We start from the raw sequence: 19,487 nt of genomic DNA, 5'->3' as shown, positions 1-19,487 counted from the left end.
CATCTGTTATCATCTAGTGTCTGTCATCTCTTGTCATCTCTCTGTATCATATCTGTCTATCCATCCATCTGTCTGATTGTCCATCTACCAGTCCATCTATCCATCCATCACCTGTCTGTTCGGTCTGCCTGTCTAGCCATCATCCATCTATCTGTCCATCGGCTATCTTTCATCCATGTATCTATCATCTCTATCTATCCATCCATCCATCCATCCGTCCTCCCTGTCTATCCATCTATCCATCCATCCGTCCATCCATCCTCCCTTTCTGTCCCATCTATCCATCCATCATCTCTGCCTGTCCATCTGTCCATCCATCCATCCATCATCTCTATCTATCCATCCATCTATCCATCCTCCCTGTCTATCCATGGATCCATCGATCCATCCATCCATCCTTCCTGTCTACCCATCAATCCATCCATCTGTCCATCATCTCTGCCTGTCTATCTATCCATCTGTCCATCCATCCATCATCTCTATCTATCCATCCCTCCTCCCTGTCTATCCATCGATCCATCGATCCATCCATCCATCATCTCTGCCTGTCTATCCATCAGTCCATCCATCTGTCCATCATCTCTGCCTATCTATCCATCCATCCACCCATCCTCCCATCCTCCCTATCTATCCATCCATCCATCTGTCCATCCATCATCTCTGTCTATCTCTCCATCCATCCATCCCCATATCTGTCTCCCCATTCATCTAGCCATCCATCCACCCACCTACCCACCCATCCATCCATCATCCATCTGTCTATCCTCTTTACCTGTCTGTCCATCCACCCACCCATCCATCCATCCATCCATCATGTGTTACTCTGCACCCCGGTGTGTCCAACAAATCACACAGAACCGAATTTCTTGACAGACACCTGAGCCCGTGAAGTCCCAAACTGAGCAGAAAGTTAACATGAATCACACACGGGGCCCATCCAAGCAGGCAATAACCATGGTTGGGAATGTGGATGTGCTGGTGTTCGTCAGATTCCCCTCAGAGGCCCTGCAACCCATCTCCCCTCCTTCGTGTTACTGACCACTAGAGGTCAGCATTGTTTAACGCTAAATGAACCCCCGGAGGCCAGGGCTGAATAGATGAAATTCACCAGCTCTGTTTTCCCCATTTTCCTACTGTACATTCGAGTGGGATATCTTCTGCATATTGAATATACTACTGTGAGCTGTTATCAGTAAACACAACTTTGGAAAACAATATTGATGGCATAGAAGGAAAGTATTGGAATTAGAATAAAATTAAAATCGAATAAAATTAGAATATACTATTGGGAGGTATTAGGTGAGTATATTAGGATTATTATGTAAAAATACTTATTAGAGTGATTAGAATATTATGATATAGTTCATCAAATATGAGAATATGCTGTATTAGGATATTAGAAAGTAGAATGTTCCTAATAATCTCACAGTGTATTTGTAATGTAACACACTATAATATTAGTAGAATAGAAAGTAGTGAAGAAAGATCGAATACATTATGAGACTCTTGCTAGGATAATTGATGATGAGTCAATAAAACCCTATCCCAGTCAAAACACTGAATGTATTTCCATTTACCCATTCCAATGGATGGATGGAAAGGGTCCAGTCTTTCCGGAGGGAGAGGGACACAAGTCCGTGCACATACCACAAGCTTCGCCAGTCCTTCTTGGGCATTCCATGGCTCCCTCTGCAGTTTGTCAGATTCAACCTACAACCTTCCCCTGGACCACCTCTGAATTCTCCTCACTGTCGCCCTCCAGCTGCTTCCTCTCCTGCCCATGTTTGCCTGGCAGCAGGTAGAAGTATCACACACACACACACACACACACACACACACACGCCCCAACCAGGCCATGGTTGCTCGAAGTGTGTGAAGAAAATGCATCCACGTTGAGAGCTGCATTCTGGGGGGAGGGGAAAGCTGTCCCAAAGCTCATGAACGGCACTTGGTGGAACCTCAGGGTTCCGTGGTACCCCACATGGAGAATCATGGCCGCCATACTTGAGACAAGGTGTCGCTGGGACTCTTTCCTACACTACACTCCGCCGTTCATCCTTGCACAGCCCAGCTCTTTGTCCTTGTCCCTTTCAGTGAAGGACACAGGCTTTACGTTTTCTAGGCACCTACCACAGCAGGGGCTCTTTGAGGAAGACGTCAAAAACGGTGAACCAATAGTACATCCCCATTCGGTGTTCTGTCCAGAAACTCTTCCTTCTTCTCTGTTGAGTCCGTGTCCAAATTGCCTGCCTTGCTCACCATTAGGGTCCTCTTTGTCCTCTTTATGGACAGTCCATTCTCCTGGCAGGTGTGGGTGGGTCGAGCGGATATGTCCAAGTCGTCATGGAGCGAGGATGGAAACAGCAGCCAAGTTGGCGTGACGCTGGGAGAGGAAACTCTCGACCTTCCTTCGTGCCCACAAGCAGGTCGTCCTTCCGCACGCCACTGGCTCTGTGGATCTCTTTAGCTCACTTACATAATGAGCGCTCGGTGCTTGTTGGAGAACGGGAAGGATTACGTTGGATAAAAGACAGATTGGAAGATTTCTTAGGGCGCTTTCCCCATGTGTGGGGGCACGGCTCATTCTCAGATCCCTGTTCTCTCTGCTTCTTCCTTCGGGCAGGATCTGGTACTACTCATTTATTACCATTTATTCCCGCTCGTTAAACCACTGCTAGCATACCTTCCCCATGATACAGCCCCGTAATGCCTGCTTCCTGAGAACACTTTGTTTAAGGATTGTCCAATAACGGCTGTTAGGTATGTAGGGCACGTTTTCTCCTGGTGTTTAACAGGCCGTTTGTCAACGTGCGCCTTCCTCCTGATGAAATCCTGAGACGGGGCTGCCACCCCAGGAAGCAGTCCGACCCCCTTAGGCATTGTTAGACCGAGCATCTGGCCGACCAGAAACGGCCGACTCGGGAGCTGTGAACTGGAAGCCGTAGTTGGCGGGTGCGTATAGACCTTTCCTCCGAGCCTGGCCTGGGCAGCGTCTCAGGACGGGGAAGCTCGTAATGCCAGAAGTCAACAGTGGCCAAAGTCGTTGTAGTAACGAAACCCAGATAACCAGCGGCTCAGAGATTCTGCTGTGTCCTTCCCAGCACGGGGACTCTGCTTGCTCCAGAGTGTATCGATGAATAGCTAAGATGTCACAAAGGAAAAAAGCTGTTTCACGCCTTTATCACGTGTGGCTACACGTTCCCGTTGACCGAGTGTCTTGCATTGTCCTTATTCACCTCCCTCTTCTCCCTCAGCATTCCCCTTAACGTCCTTTTTTTGTACTTTATATTCTACAGTTTTTCAGTTTTTCACTTCTCTGTAATATAAGTGCAGAGTTAACATGTCTCTTCTGTATAGCGGTAGCGGGCAGGACAAATGGCTAAAAACACGGTGGCTTACAATGGAAATCCATCCTTTCCCACCTCTGAAGACCAAAAGTCTGAGATCCAGGCGGGGCAGGGCTGCAGAGATCCAGACGCGGCAGGGTCATGTTCCCTCCCCAAGCTCCAAGGAGGGTCCTTCCTTCCTCTTCCAGCTCATGGGGCTGCAGGCGTCCCTGGGCTGGTGGCCACCTCCCTCCCATCTCTGCCTCTGTCCTCACGTGGCTTCTCCTCTCTGAATCTCTTCTTCTGTTGCTTATAAAGACCATGTCATTGGATTTAGGGTCTACCATAAACCAAAATGGCACTCACAGTCCCATTTCCAAACAGGCACCGTCTTAATCCATCTAGGAGTGATGCCTCCATAAAGAGAACAGGGAAATGGGTGTTGCTAAAAACTTAGAAGCCAAGAGATCCAGGAAGTATCTGTAGGAGTGTCCTGGGGCAGCTGTAACAAAAGACCAGAGATGAGGTGGTTTAAAACCACAGGAATTCATCCTCCTCCAGCTCTGGAGACCAGAAGTCTGAGATCCAGGCAGGGCAGGGCTCCTGAGATCCAGGCGGGGTAGGACCTCTGAGATCCAGGCGGGACAGGGCTGTGTTCCCTCCAGAGGCTCCAAGAAGGGTCCTTCCTGTCTCTTCCAGCTTCTGGGGCTCCAAGAGTCCCTGAATTTATGCCCATGTTCCTCCCTTCTCTGCCTCTGTCCTCATGTGGCTTCTCCTATGTTTGTCTTTCCTCTTCTGTCTCTTCCAGGGACACCTGTCATTGCATTTAGGGCCACCCTGATCCAGAATGAGCTCATTTCAGTATGTGTTGCTCAGTCACATTCCCAAAGTCTCGTTCTCCAAATAAGGCCACGTTCTCAGATGGTCAGGGTAGAAACATGGATGTACCTTTTTGGAGACCACCATGGCCCTCACTATATTCTGGTTTTTAAATTTATTTACTTTTTAAAAAAAATGTCAGAAATCGATTTGGAATTAACAGGAATTTTTTTTTTTCTTTTTCCTAATGAAAGTTGACCTCTTCCATCCGGATATCATTGCAAAACTCCCTCTTTTTTTTTTTTTTTAAGATTTATTTATTTATTTGGGGAGCGACTATGAGCAAAGTGGGGAGCCAGGGAGGCAGAGAGAGAATCTCATGAGGTCATGACCTGAGCTGAAATCAAGAGTCAGACGCGTAACTAACTGAGCCACCCCATGAAAAGCGCCATTTTATAGAGCTATGGCCAGTGGTTGTTTCAGGGAATTAGAAGTTCTCCTTCTAAAGGATCCAATTAGCAGTGTCCTGAGTTAAGGGTCTTTGCCTTCAGCATTCTGAGCAGATACCAGAAGTACAGCCTGTGCCTTGGGCATGTGGGTGGGTATCTGGCCCATGTTTATTAACTTCTCTATTTGCTTTGATTTTTCTAGCTCTTTGCACTTTTAAGTATGTTCTTGGGTAACTTACTTCAGATTTTTTTCCCCCTATTTCATTGTATTAGAGAAGACATGACTGTTGGTTTCTGTGCTAGGACAGTCTTTCCTTCTGATAACTATGCCGTAGACGGTAATACTTAAGTGCGTGAGCAGGCCCCCGTTGCCAATAAAACTTTATTTATAAAAACAGACTGCCGGCTGTGATGCGCTAGATCTTTGTGGCCCAAAGTTCAAGTTAGGAACCAGCCTTGCTCTCGCCCAGCTCCCTACGTGTGACCTACGTGAATTCATCTACTGTGGAGGTTCAGATACTGGCTGCTTATAGACGTATGGTCTACCTGGACCAAAAAGAAAAGAAAAATAGGAAACAGTGTTACACATCCTCCTCCATTTGTCCTGCTCGTGTTTATTGAGCACGTACTGTGTGCCACATAGAACCCGATGTTTGAAGAGTGCAAGGATCTTCACTCCTGGTCTGAAGGGGGAATGACCTCGTAAACGTCCTGCCTTCGTCGAGCGTCTAGAAATACCACTCGCTACGAAGCAGGGATTTTTTTCCGTGCTTGCTCTCTGCTAAAAATAGCTACTTATTTTTCTTACAGGTTCCCTCCGTTTTTCGATGACAACCCGTTTGGCATTTATCAAAAAATCCTTGCAGGCAAAATCGATTTCCCCAGACATTTGGATTTCAGTGTAAAGTAAGTAAACCGTTTCCCTCCTCGTCGGGGTTCGGTGGGGGGAGGTCGTTTATTTTTAAAATCACCGACAAGAAATCACAGAGCAGGCATCCACTGAGCAGGACAGCGTACTGTGTTCTTACTGGGCTGTGCTCCGTGTCTTCTGGACAGTCAGCGTTTCCACCCGACGGGAAAAGGTGGTCGTCATTCTACTGTAATGATACTTAACCTTTTCATGACTCTTGGCCAGATTTTATGGGCCTTGAGAGAAATGACATTTACAATTAGCCAATAAAGGGATTTGTGAATCACCCCGAGTAACAGAACTGTTGGGGTATTGGATGAAAAGGGTTCCTCCCAAGCCTTCGCCGCCTCTCGCTGGTTCTGCGGTTGGCCGGCCCGTTGATGGCTTTAGCAGGCTGTCTCTTTCTCCTCCTGCTTAAATGACTTTCATTCTTAAATTCCTTTTTCATGCTGATATTAAGGCTGTTGAACATCTGCTATGAGGACTTCTCTACAGCTTCAGGGTTAGTGACTGAATTTGTGTGTGGGTCATTAAATTTGTGGTGACGGTGGGGAGAAAACTGAAGTCTTTAAAACTCTCAGAACGCATTTGGCATTCCAGTTACGTTCGTCCATCTGGTCACCTAGCAGACAATTTTGTATCGTGACTTGTAGTTCTTTCTCTGCATTTCCCAGGTGAGCCAAGCCCACCTGATCACAAGGTGGTTAACCACGTTTAGTCAAGAACTTAACATTTCTCTCTTTTTGCTGTTTTTTAAAAATAGCCCATGGGCAGGGAGTACAGAGAAAACTGATTTCATGACACTGGGATAGCTGCCAGTTGCTTTTCTCACTGTTGAAGGTCATCTACTCGCCCACAGAGGCTCTCCTTCCAAGGAGAAGACAGTGTTTCCCTGGGTTGGTTGGGCCAGAGGCGGGGTTGTGTTTGACACACCAGGCAAGTTTTAGAAGACAAGCAAGAAAACTAGGTTCCATTAAAAATAGTCATCCAGAAGGCGGGCACTCTGTCCTATGAATGCTAAGACACTGAGGCGGAAAGGGAGATCGAGCAGTCAGAACTTTCTTTTCTCTAGAAAGAAATGAAAAAATACTACATAGAGCTTCTCGCCCAGGTCCAAATCCCATTAGACTTGAATGACATTATGTCACATGGATATGCCAACATTTCCCAGTGGTTTGCTTTGATTGAAATCTACTCACGCCCATTGGCAGAGTAGAGTTGGTAGTGACCTTAGACCGTTGACATTCAGAGTAAATCTAGGGGGTATGGGCATCTGTTGTCTTGTGTGAATGCACACTGGCAGAATCCAGCCAGAGGTATACAGCTGTGGCTTAGCTGTTGCTCTTGGTGCACCTGCTCCCCATCAAAAGAGTGTGGACTGTGTCTTGCATTTTCCGAGTTAGCCCCTTGTGGGGACCCCCTGATGGTCTTTGGCTGGGCAGAACCTTGGGGGATGTATTCACTTCCTCTTGCAAGGAATAACCTAAACTCTTCCAAGAATTGGTTGGTTCTTGGTTTCCCCAGAGAAGGGACAACGCATAAAATGGTAGGTCATTTCTTCCATCATTGGTGGGAAGGGCTCAGGTCAGTCATGAACATATTACGTTTATACTGTTCCATGGAAAAGAAGGAACGACGACAAACATTAAGTTCAATCTACATTTGGTGTCTACCCCCTATGCCTCTTTTCATTGTAGTCTATTCTGAGAGAGACCCACCAGGGTCTGCCCTGCTGTCCTTTGGTCTAGAATGCTCCTCGTTGAGCAGGCTCTTCTCTCTTGCCTGGGACCCCCGTGTCCCCAGCATGGGAACTCAGCCAGAGCAGGAACCTGGGATCCTTGGGTGCAGTTGCTGATTGCAGATGGTGGTTGAGAAGAACTTCACTTCTTCCCATTATTGCCTAGATCTTCCCAAGTTGGCTGAGAAGCAGGACCCTAATGAGGCTTGCGTATGCAAACCACTGCCTTTGGGTACCATGACAGTTGGATTTTGACTCTCAAGTTCTCAAGGTCTTCTGTTGTTGTTGGTTCACACAACCTCGGCATTTGACCGTGTCACCTTCCTGCCTGGGCACCTGTGTCTTTGGACTGGCACTGAGATTCCTTGTAGGATCTTAGACAGCTGAAAGGACATCAGAGCTTTGGGGCTTATTGCCAACGTGGTAGACCAAACTCCTTCCCAGTGTTTCTTCCTGTCTCATAGTGGCTGGAGAGAAGCCAGGCAGGATAGAATCAAGGGATGGCCAGTGGCCACAGAGCCTGTCCCAGGATTGCAGGCACCTCCAGAGCTCCTACACAGCTTTGCCATATCGGACAGCCCCTTTACATCCTTACCCTTTGCTTTCGGGACTGTGCTGTTCTGTAAGGGTGCAGTTTTATATTTTAAATAGAACTTCATTTATTTAGAACCCCAGTGTAGACCGCTTTAAGTAGATGCACTAACAGTAAATGGTAGAGAAAGAGAAGGGAAAAAAACACATTAGTTGGGATTGTTTGAGAGTGTGGTGTTTGGTGATTCACAGTCTAGACATAAGGCATTCAGGGATCTTGGAACCCTGGACCTTCCCATATATTGCCACGGGTCTTGGGATTTCAGCGCCCATGGCGTGAGTCTGAGGGTGTGCTCCTCACTCCAGGGCATAAGGTTCCTTTTAGTTTTGTAAAGTTGTGTCATGGGTTTTTTGAAGCTGGACCATAGGTCTTTTGATTTGTCTGGGGGATTTCAATTTATATTTGAAGTCTCTAGATATTACTGTCCATAATGTATTCTGTGTATTATGTGCAGAGACACACACAAGCACAAATTTTATTTCCTTACCTTTTATTTCTAGAACTAGCCTGTCTTCTGAATGTCTTGACATAAACTATCAGATCGTAATGGCCCTGGATTCTGAAGTGGATGGAGAAGCAGAGTTTAAGGGACTCACAGAAGTTTGTATGTTATGGGAGAGCAAGCAGCGTACAACCAGAATCCCATAAATAAGTAGCTCCTTAGGGCAGAGCATAGCCATTCGTTTTGGTGAAGGCAGATGTCTTCTCTTGGGCAAGAACAGACTCACGGGTACATTTTAAGGGAAATGTCGCTATGCTTGGGGCAGACACATAATTTTCTTGCATCTTCTATCGAAAGGCTCGTTTTCTGCACGGTGATGTAATGAACCTTTTCCCCTTTGCTCTGTCCCTCTGTGTAGCCAGCCCTGCTTTGCATAAATTACTTAGAAACCCATATTGGTGAAGAAACAATTGGTGGGAAAATGTGGAGGCAAAATGAAAATTTATCCTCCCTCCATTGCTTAATGTGGTGGGTGGATTTTATTGCCGCTGACACGCTGTGTTTGCTTGGGTCCGTATTAAGATGCATCTTCTTTTTGTCTCCTTCCCGCATGTAGAGACCTCATTAGGAAATTGCTGGTCGTTGACAGAACCCGACGCCTTGGAAACATGAAGGTCAGTGTTTGTTTTCAGACGGATTATGCACGAGACACTCCTATCACTTGGCACCATACATACATTTCTATTTATAGAGACAAAGGCACAGTGATCGTGTTTAATTGTTGGCTAGAGTTCAGATCTGGGTGTCTGGGCATGCAAAATCCACCTGGGTCTATACCACATCCCTTCTCTCCAAATGAGTAAATGGCTCACCCGTCATCTCCAAGATGTCGGTATTTTGCTTAGTTATTTCGACTTTTACAAATAACGTGATGGACCTATAACTCACATACCATACATGCCTCCCCATTCAGAGCGTGCAGTCCAGCACCTTTTACTAGGTTTGCAGACTTGGGGAACCATCACCAAAGTCAATGTCAAGGAACGTTTCCTTCTCAGAAAGAAACCCCATACCCTATGCTGTTGTTACCCGATCCTTTCATCCCTCCTGCCCTTTCTGTCTCTGTAGATTTCCCTGTTCTGGGCTTTCCTATACGTGAATCAGAGCATACGTGATGTTCTGTGTCTGGCTCCTCCCGTGTTTTCAGGGTCTGTCCAGATGCTGGCAGGTGTCAGTGCCTTGTTCCTTTCTAAGGACAAGTCACACTCCATTCATGGATGGACCCCACTGTGTGTACTCATCCCTCTGCTGATGGACATTTGGGTTGTTTTCCGCCTTTTGGCTGTTGTGAATAGTGCCATAACCATGGGTGTGCGTGTCTGTGTGGGAATTAATCATTTGAGGAAGTGTACATCCTGTGTCATTTTCACAAACTTTTCCTGTGGAGGGGAATATGTTTAAAGATTATTGCGTAAATGGTACGATATCTTACATGCACGTTTTGGTTCTCTTGTGGCACCAGTGAATCTAGGAGAATCTCGGAACGTCTTCTTAGGTATTTCTGGTTCTGGATATCGATGGAGGAACTTAATCATGGGTCCATGCCTTGGTCTTGTCTGCCGTAGTCTTGGGAGACACAGTAGACCTGTGCGTGAGGCTTGATTCGCAGCTAGCTCTCAGAACCGTCTGTTGATGTGTGTGTATTTGTGTCCAGTGGCTGCTGTAACAAAGGAGCAGAGTCTGAGATCCAGATGGGGCATGGCCACTGAGATCCAGGCGGGTTAGGGCCATGCTCTGTCCCGAAGCTCCAGGGGAGGGTCCTTCTTCCTCTTCCAGCTTCTGGGGCTCCAGGTGTCCCTGGGTTTGTGGCCACGTCCCTCCCATCTCTGCCTTTGTCTTCATGTGGCTTCTCTTCTGTGTCTGTGTCTCTCCTACTCTGTCTCTTGCAAGGACAACTGCCATTGGATTTAGGGCCACCCTGATTCAGGATGAGCTCTTCTCCGATCCTTTGCTTAATCAGATGTGCCAAGACCCTATGTCCAAATAAGTTACTCTGCACAGGACTGGGTGACATTTCACAAACTTTATGTTATGTTCAGATCCACTGGCTTCTTCCTATATCACAGATTCATGTGTTTCTGTCTTAACAATTCCCAACATTTAATAGATTAAAAAAGTTGATCCATGGGCCATAAAAAGGGATAAGATGGGTAGGGTTGAAGGCTGAACACCTGGGAGAGATTAGGGTTAGAGATAGGGTAGGGGATGAGGTTGGGGTTAGGGTTAGTGTTAGGTTAGGGTTAGGATTTTCAAAGACCCTGTTGCCATTGGCATCTGCAAGTTGGCCATTGGTGTTCGCCTTGAGAATGAAGCAGGCAGACCATAAGAATCCATTACTATTACACAAACATGGGTAGCGTAATTAGAAAGTCCTGCTGGGTAGCTCTTAAGATCTCTGAAGTGGACATTACAGGTTTGAGTCCTAGTCGTGTTTCTTACTAGTGTTGTAATACTGAGCCAAAGACACCATTTAGTGAACCATGGTTTCTAGGTCTGTATGATGAAGATGCTAAATTCTGAAGAAAACCGTCAGGATAAAAACAGGCAGCAGACTCAGAAATGTCCCTCTTTCTGTCTTGTTTTCTCTCAGGAGCCTGAGCCAAAGTCTTAATTCTGTGTGTGGTTCAGAGTGGTCATGACAGGATTTGTTTGTACTCTGAATGAAAGTGAACAGAACACAGCACCTTTATGTATATATTTTCCGTCCTAGGTCATGGTCCAGGGACAATGACTCAAAACATAGCACACTTTTTAAAATTTAATTTTACTTTTAATTCTCTACTAAGTAGAGATTCTCTGGAATGTAAAAAAAATCCCTGAGTCCTTGTGTTCTGGAAACCCTGAGTTCCAGACCAAAATTCTGTCTACTGACGGTGCCTGTTTCTTTCGAAGAATGGAGCGGATGACGTAAAGCGACATCGGTGGTTTCGAACTGTGGATTGGGAGGCGGTCCCACAAAGGAAACTGAAGGTACAACATACGTACGAGGGTGACTATTGGCTCGGCATCGTTACCTGTCTTCAGCAAGGGGCAGAGTCTGATTCTGACTTGTTTACTTACAGCTGATACGTAATTAATTTGTAGGATACGGTTGATCATCTCAAATCATGAATAAGCCAAGATCCCTTTTCAGTGGAAATCTTAGTGCTACAGAGACACCTAGAGGTAACGGGTTAAGACCCCCCATTTTACAATTGGTTTTTTTGAGACCTGACTCTGTCTCTCACTTGAAGTATGACCAGGATGAGTCGCATCCCACCAGTTTCTAATTGGGAATGGTAAATGGTATAACACAGATCAGGTGTTTGTCCAGCATGTATGGATGCAGTGATGGTGGTAATATTTTCTGGATCACCTTTCTTTGAACTGAATATATACACGTGCATACACACACACAAATTTCTTTTTAAAGATTTATTTGTTTTAGAGGAAGAAAGAGAGCATACACATGTGTGTGTGGGCGGGGGGACAGAGAGGGAGGGAAAATCTTAGCCTGACTCCTAGAGCTGCTGGGAGACTTGATCTCATGGCCTTGAGATTGGGTCCGGAGCCAAAATCAACAGCTCGACACTTGACCAAGCAGCCGGGCAACCCAGAATTGAAATGTATTTTTTTCTTTCATTTTTTAAAAAAAAATTTAAAAAAGGTTTTAAGGATTTGATTTATCTATTGACAGAGACACAGTGAGAGAGGGACTATAAGCAGGGGGAGTGGGAGAGGGAGAAGCAGGCTCCCTGCTGAGCAGAGAGCCCGATGCTGGGCTGGATCCTAGGACCCCAGGATCATGACCTGAGCCAAAGGCAATTGCTTAACAACTGAGCCACCCAGGCGCCCCTGAAATGTGTTTTTGACAGGAGTCTTCAATAATGACATTCTCAACCTTGGACTTGTAGAGTCCAATTTAAGAAGCAAGGACGGGCTACCATCTTTTCTCCCTTCATTCCCCATAACACACCATAGGTGGACACCTTACTCCCAGTATTTCTGATCCAAAGCTTTCCATGTTCATAAACAAAGCAAGGACAACTTTGGTTTTTCTGTGTTTTCCCAAGTCGTCTCTGTGATGTAAAGTTGTAGACATAAAGGGATGCACATCCCATCCAGGTGCCTACTGTTTCCTCCTGACTTTGCCTCTGTGTTTCCCCCCCGATCCTGCAGCCCCCCATCGTGCCGAAGCTATGTGGCGAGGGCGATACCTCGAACTTCGAAGCGTACCCCGAGAGTGACTGGAACACGGCCCCTCCAGTGTCTCCGAAAGATTTGGAAGTCTTCAAGAATTTCTGAGGACGGGAATCCTCATCTGGAAGGTGTATCTTTAGATAAAGTAATTATGCATATGTGAAGTTGAGGTGTCCCCCCATCAAGGGGATGTTGCCGTTGGTGAAACGGAGCTTCCCTCATGCCCCAGAACTCGAGCAGTGGGGCAGAGCTAGATGGAGCCCTTCTAGCGTCAGCTTAGTCAACACCCCGGTTGTGTTACTCAAGACATGCCGTGTGGCCCAGAGACAGCGTTGCCTCCAATATCCCACTCCCCAGACACACCTGTTGGGGCAGAATCCACATTCAGCTAAGACCCCTGTGAGAACCGTGCACACCTGCACATTCCAGGGCACAGACCCTTTGGTAAAAAAAATCCCTGAGTCCTTGTGTTCTGGAAACCCTGAGTTCCAGACCAGCGTCCTCCCAGATACCAACCAAATATTTTCAGAAGGGTTTTTTTTAAACCTCTTTTCACTAAAAACTGACGACGGCGGTGAACAGCTCTGATCGAATTGGCTAAGCTCCATTTGACATTTAAAAGAATGGATTTTTGAGTCATTTCTTTGAACCTTTAAGGTCTGTGACTCTATGTCTGTGGAATCGATAACTTTGAAGGATCTTTTGAATGTGGGTGGTGAAGATGACTTTGAAGGATCTTTTGAATGTGGGTGGTGAAGACCTTTCAGTTTCTCCCAGTTCTGTGAAGAAACTTGGTGATGTATTCCACTTGGGTTTTCCTTCTCATGACATGCAGGTGAGAAAAATGGCAGGAAGGAAGAGAAGCAAGATGGAACCAATGAGAGGTCTCCTCCTTGACTTTTCTTGGGTTGTTTTTTTTGTTGTTGTTGTTGTTTTTGGCTTCTGTTTATCCCCCCAACAGTAATTATGTGGAATGGGAGAAATAACTGGTCAATACAACGTTCCAGTTGACACCGTTCTAGAACCCTCGCAGGGAGGGACGCATTCTGTACCAGAGACCTCTACTCTCTGCTGGTCCTGCCACGCAGATCCCAAGAGGAAACCTGCCTAAACGTTAAAATGTGGAAACAAAAATTCAGTAAGACAGAAGACAGGTGGCCCTGTGGATGAGAAGGGAACATGTCTGCTTGATGGGTTTTAGTCTTTTCAACACTTAATGACTGTTCTCCTGAGGTTCTCTTAAAAAAAAGACTCTGTAGCTTTTACAGCTTCTGCAAAGCTCATGAAGGCCAGTTAACGAGTTTTACAAGTAGGAGGTGTTTCTAAATTTGGGTTTACTTTCTCTTCTCTTCATTTGCTTCAACTTTGAATGATTTGCCCGTAATATTTTGTGAATGATTTTTATCCAGTCATCCTTAAATGGAAGGCGGGATCCATCTTCCGTCTTGATGGAAGACGTGGTATGTTTTCTAGAGCACGACACTTAGTTGATAAGCCAGAGGACTGGAGCCTTTTTGTAACGGGGATACTATTAAATTTACTTAAGGAGACACAAATCTGCCGTCTGATGGGGTCTGTTGTGTACTCGGGGGATAGTTTTCTATTCATGGTTGGGAATTGTACCCCCAGTGGCCGTGGATAGGTTTTTAGCAGATTCTGCAGACAGGAATAACTTTCTCAAGGCGGTGCATGTCCTTGGGAATATACATTAATGGTATTGTGTTGTGTGCCTGGAGTCATCCTTGATGGACTTCGGCCAGTGGTAGGGACGCTGTTTGACCTTCTTGGTGAATGTTGGGCAATCAAGAAATCATGTCATGATCACATGACTTTGTGTTTATTCCACAACCTTAGATTTTGGTCTCTTGCTGGAGCAGCTAGACATCGTAACATTTGACTCTGTTTCCCCGATTTTGCACAAAGCAGGGGACAGAGATCCGGCATTTTTAGTGCTGAATAAACAGGCGTGACCATCTGTGAGGGAAGGCAATTTCTCCGTGAAGCAAAATGGTCTCCCATGGAGGACACCCAAGTGCAGCTTTGTGGCGGCTCTCCAGAGCCAGTTAACCGCTGTATGACTAACCCACTCGCCTTTGGAAAGTGAAGTCTCCCATCTCTTCAGCCCATGGAGGGGACTGTTAGAACAGCTGGCAGGGAGAGACCTCCCATTTTGGTTTTTATTTGATTTCCGCATTTGACTTGAGATGTTTTCTCTCTAGCTGGAAAGTTGCTGAGCCACTGGGTATCCCACGGCTTACTGATTTTATTAATAAGCATTCATAGAATTCATGCCTGTGGATCTTGGCAAGAAGAATTGCAAAGGAACGTTTGTTCTTGTGTGTTATGGAGTCATTTTTGAGTTGTTAGTATGATTATTATAAAACTTACCCAGTTCTGAAAACTAACAAAACCCTTTTTTTTAAATTCGTGTCTCGACTAGGATGATTTCAACCTCCTGGGAACAAAGAACGGCACATCCGCTGTGAAGAAGGGTCACGTCCACGGGATAAGGACATTTCCGTATTCTAGAAGTCCGGATGTACATAAAGAGACTGTATATCCGTACAAAGTCATGGACCTGGCATTATTTAAGCAACTGGAAATTAAGCATCATTAAGCAACTGGATATCTACTGCACAGTAGGACCTTTCGGAAAATTGGTTGTAGATTTTTATCTTATCTCTGTGTGTGATGAACCTACTGTGATGTCTTGGTTTTCCTCGTAGACTTAACTTTATGAGTTTGAACTGAACGTGTTTGGTTATAACCACAGATGGCGAGCACGTGTGCGTGTGCGCTGCGTGAGTGTGTGCGTGTGTAAAAAGACCGTGGGACGGGTGCGCAGGAATTGCACCGTGATGTTAATCTTCATACTTGGTAGAGCCTGTGATTCTGTAGCTTGTGAGGAAACCTGTTGTGGTGGCCCACGTCCCGTATCTTTCGTGCTTCTTGTCTGGTGACTCCAGATCTTGAAACCAGAAGGGAAGACAAGGATGCGTCCGTTTGAGTTTGAGTCTGAGAGTACCAGTGGCCATTAATGTTGTTCAAGGCATGGAATGCCGTCCAGAAATCTCCTGCATCACATCCGGAAATTCCGCAGTCCATTGTGGTGATGGGAGCAGTGGCGGGCGTCTACCTAATTATATACCATTTGAGCTCTGTGTCCAGCAAAATGCAGAGCTAACAGGTGACTTTCCATGTTGGCTCAGTTGCCCGGGTGACTTTCATGCAAGCGTGTTTTTATTTTAACTTCCACTGTGGGAAGAATGAGATGCAGATGAGCTATCGGGCGTCAGTGTTCGGTGTTGTAGAAATTTACACCTCTTGTTTCTGTCCTCGTAAATGTTCTCTTTGGGTGCGTCCAGCGTGCTTTTGTCTCGTAGGCAGGGTGGGCTTGTGCAGACTTATTAGTGGGTGAGATTGTGTCTTTTCCTCTCTGGACCTGATTGTGAAGATACCATGAAGAGAGCACCCTGCCCATGCTTTCCCCTTGGGATTGACTTAATGCAGGGTGGGTGCGGAGTGGGCTCCAGCGGGTGTGTTGCTGGATGTGGGTCTTCCCAGAAAAGGAGGCATGCAAAGAGGTCCTGGGAGTCTATGCTCTCTGTGATGCATTGCTTGTGTCTCTGCTGGCCGTGACTCAGCTGGACAAATAGACTTGCTCATATCTGCGTTGTGTCTGGTCATAGGGCTCAGCCATCACCTTCTGTAGGGATGTCTGTGCCCTTAACTAATAGGTACCAGAGCCTTTGGTGACCACAGAGGGATACCCACATAGACCTCCAAGACGTGTCTCTACCCTTCCTTTCTCCCATGGTTGGCCTAGAAAAGTTCAGCTCCTTGGGCACTGGGTGTGGAAGCAGCACCTGCCCTGGGAGATGTGTTGCTGAAATGGGTGCGGGGAAGAGTCAAACCTGGGCACCCTCTCAAGGCTTCTCCAGTTTATGTGTTCCTGAGTCACCTTGTGGATTCTTGGCTGTCATGGACATTATTATTCTCCAGTACCGTGCCTGGAAAGACCTTTTCTGTCCATATAACCCTTTGTACCTCTTCTCTGCGACCATGTCTGTGGACGTGGAGAGCCGCTGTGTGGGAAAGTCCTGCATTTCTTAGAGTAGCAAAATGTCAAAGTCCACGTAGTCACCTACCATATTTGGCCAGATCCCACTCACAAGTCAGAAGGCTGGGGCTCTGTGTGCTGGAAGGTGGAATGGAGAACACGTGCACCCACGCAAGCTTTAAAAGACCCTGAAATCAAAGCCATGCCACGTTTCCCCTTTCTCATGTATCACCTGCTCTTCGAATACAAATCCAATGAGTAAGGTCAGGGTGACCCCAAGATTTAGTAAAATAAACATTTGTAATGAGTAACTCAAAGGAAAAATATTTTTAAAGGGCGAGCTGTATGGATGTTCCAGCAGAACAGTGTTTTCAGTCTGGACTGAGCAATCCCCATGCTGTTTGCATTAAGTGGGGGGCCAGAATGGGCCTCACTTTCAGCACGAAGTGTCTCATCCTGGACGGTTACGAGTCTGACGTTGACAATTAACTGCCTCTTCATCGACTGTTACAAGCCTAAATCGACAAAGGGATGGTGCGCTGAGATATAAACCCACGAGGGGGAAAGCAAAGATCTCACGTTTTCTGACTTATAAAAATAAATTATTATTATTTTGGAGCCCTGTGCTTAAAAAAATAAAAATAAATGAAACACCTTTCTTGAACATGATAAAGCACTGTAGTAGACACATTGACCCATGTGCATATTTTCGGGTTTAGTTCTCACTGTCCCAGATTTAATATAGGATATGAAAATAGCCTCAAGAAAGCATGAAATGAGATGCCTTAATATTGGACGGATATGCACACACACACACACACACACACACGCCGACATTGGAATGCACGGATCACATGGCTCTTTGAAAACATTGTCATTGGCCATGAACCATGCAAAACAAATTAAAAACTAAAAGGAATTCCAAAAATACCAGATGGTGTTAAACTCAGTCTTGCCATTTCAATATTCAAGGTGGCACACGCCATGTGTTAATGGCCCGTGGCTGGACTGTTAAATTAAGCAGGGTGATGTAATGCAAAGACTGATTTAATCAAAATGAGTCCCAAACACGTGGGACACTCATGATATATCGTTGAAAAGCAGTCTGCTCCGCGGGGGCACTCTGAAAATTTCAGGTATCTGATCGGATATCCGTGTGCAGAAGTCACAAGAAGAAATGTCATGGAAATACTCGCAAAATTCACATCAGAAGAAGAAATGATAGACTCCTTTCGTTCTATGCAATTTTATGAGTTGGCAATATTTTCTTAAATACAGATACCATTAAAAAAATTCCTCAGGAAACCTGTGTTTTGCAAAGAAATGTGTTGGGGCGGTTGCTGTTTTTCAAAAGGGATTGTCACCAGCCTGCTTGAACACACAACTGTAAGGCTCAGAAGGAAGTTGAGTCACAGCTGGCCATACAGCATATCCTACTTTGGGGCTGGCCAACCTCCAGTTCTTGCAGAACATGTGTGAGAACCCTGCTTGGCGTAAGCGTATCTACTGTGGCAATGGGCACTTTGTGGTTTCTGCTGTTGACGTGATGATGGGTCAAAAGAAAGCGCAGCAAGAAGACCCGTGTGCCCAGCTCACGTCCTTGTGATGGCTTCACGCTCCTCGTCCCATCCTTGCCTACCCACATGTCTGTCTGGAACAAGGCACTGTTTCATTCTGTGCTCTCTACCTAAGAACTCCCTCGGAACCAACGACGGAAACACCAGTACCACGAGACAGTCCTGTGACGTGTGATGCGTTTGCCATTTCTTTGTATGACTTCAGCTGCCTCTAGATTTTGGACCACTTGAACTGTGAAAACATGGCTCTGTGCCATCAACTAAAAAGACCCCAGAGTCCCCCACTCTCGAGGCACCGAAAGCTGCCCGCCCCTGCGGAGGGCTTCAGGCTGCATCAAATCCCATGATGGCATCAAAATTCTCATTCTAGCCACTTGGTTATTGGAATGCAGGAAAAAATACTTGTTTGGATTTTTCCCCCTAACCAATAGATTTTATATCCCAAAATGAATACACTCACAGAAGCCCCTGAGGGCTCCCACGGCGGAGACTGAGAAGATGATGCCTAAGTTGCCCTTTTTCCGGAGGCCTGTCCACCGAGAGTATGGGTTTGACCTGTGTTGGGCAAGTCCTGTGTACCTGTACTGTGTGTCCCTGTGTCTTATGGAGGTGAGAAGACCTTCTCTTCACTCACCTTCTGTGGACGATGTCCACGTACCAAAAACAAGAAGATAAGCACATGAACTGTTGTGTTAATCATGTATTTGGGTAGTCTGGACTGTGTGCGTGCGTGTGTGTGTATGTCTTGGTGGAGATGGATGTGGGAAACGTGTTTTCTCCAAGCATTACGTTTCCCTATCAAGTTGGCTTTGCAGACCCCGTGGGCTTCACGGTCCTTCATAGTAACAGGGAAACGCTCTGTCATGCTTTCCTATAAATTATTGTGTTGTAACGTATTCTGTTGTGCTTTCCTTGGCTTTCCCCTGGTGGACACCTGTCTTAATTTAAAAGTCATTATGTGTTTGTTAGCAGATGGGATTTCAAGCCTTTTGACACTCAGGGCATCTTGTCCTCTGAGATGGGTCTTCAGCTCTGCAGAACGGTCATAGCTTCCTTCTTCCTTGCGCCGTGCTATGGGCAGCCTGGCCGGGGGGCCCTGGGTTGGCCGTGGGATGCCGCAGACACGGGACGGAGTGCCTTTGCAGGTGCGGTGAGCCCCGGCGAGCCAGCACTGGGATCCCTGTGGGGTCGTCCCAGCTTCTCATGTGGGAAAAAAAAAAATTAAGAAAAAAAGTCTTGCTAATTCTTTCAATTCTTGCACAATGAAAATCACTGTGATTTGTATATATACCCTAGGAAAATTTTACTGCTGCCTAATTTATGTAATAATACTAT

General features: G+C 46.1%; 1 protein-coding gene across 2 annotated transcripts in view; it reads left to right on the top strand.

The window, feature by feature from the left end:
* PRKX (protein kinase X-linked) overlaps positions 1 to 17,439 on the top strand; it is a 77,335-nt gene extending 59,896 nt beyond the window's left edge. Inside the window, exons 5-9 of one of the 2 annotated variants that reach the window (XM_045995293.1) lie at positions 5,405 to 5,500; positions 8,893 to 8,950; positions 11,229 to 11,306; positions 12,495 to 12,660; positions 14,956 to 17,439. In XM_045995293.1, the coding sequence (XP_045851249.1) occupies positions 5,405 to 5,500; positions 8,893 to 8,950; positions 11,229 to 11,306; positions 12,495 to 12,620 (358 nt within the window). In that variant the 3' untranslated portion in view covers positions 12,621 to 12,660; positions 14,956 to 17,439. The remainder of the gene's footprint in view (positions 1 to 5,404; positions 5,501 to 8,892; positions 8,951 to 11,228; positions 11,307 to 12,494; positions 12,661 to 14,955) is intronic. The other variant, XM_045995292.1, reaches the window with a different exon arrangement.
* The last annotated feature ends 2,048 nt before the right edge of the window (positions 17,440 to 19,487 follow it).

Source organism: Meles meles, chromosome X (genome assembly GCF_922984935.1).
Source record: "Meles meles chromosome X, mMelMel3.1 paternal haplotype, whole genome shotgun sequence".
NCBI classification, from domain to species: domain Eukaryota; kingdom Metazoa; phylum Chordata; class Mammalia; order Carnivora; family Mustelidae; genus Meles; species Meles meles.
This window is presented reverse-complemented; position numbering and strand designations above follow the sequence as displayed.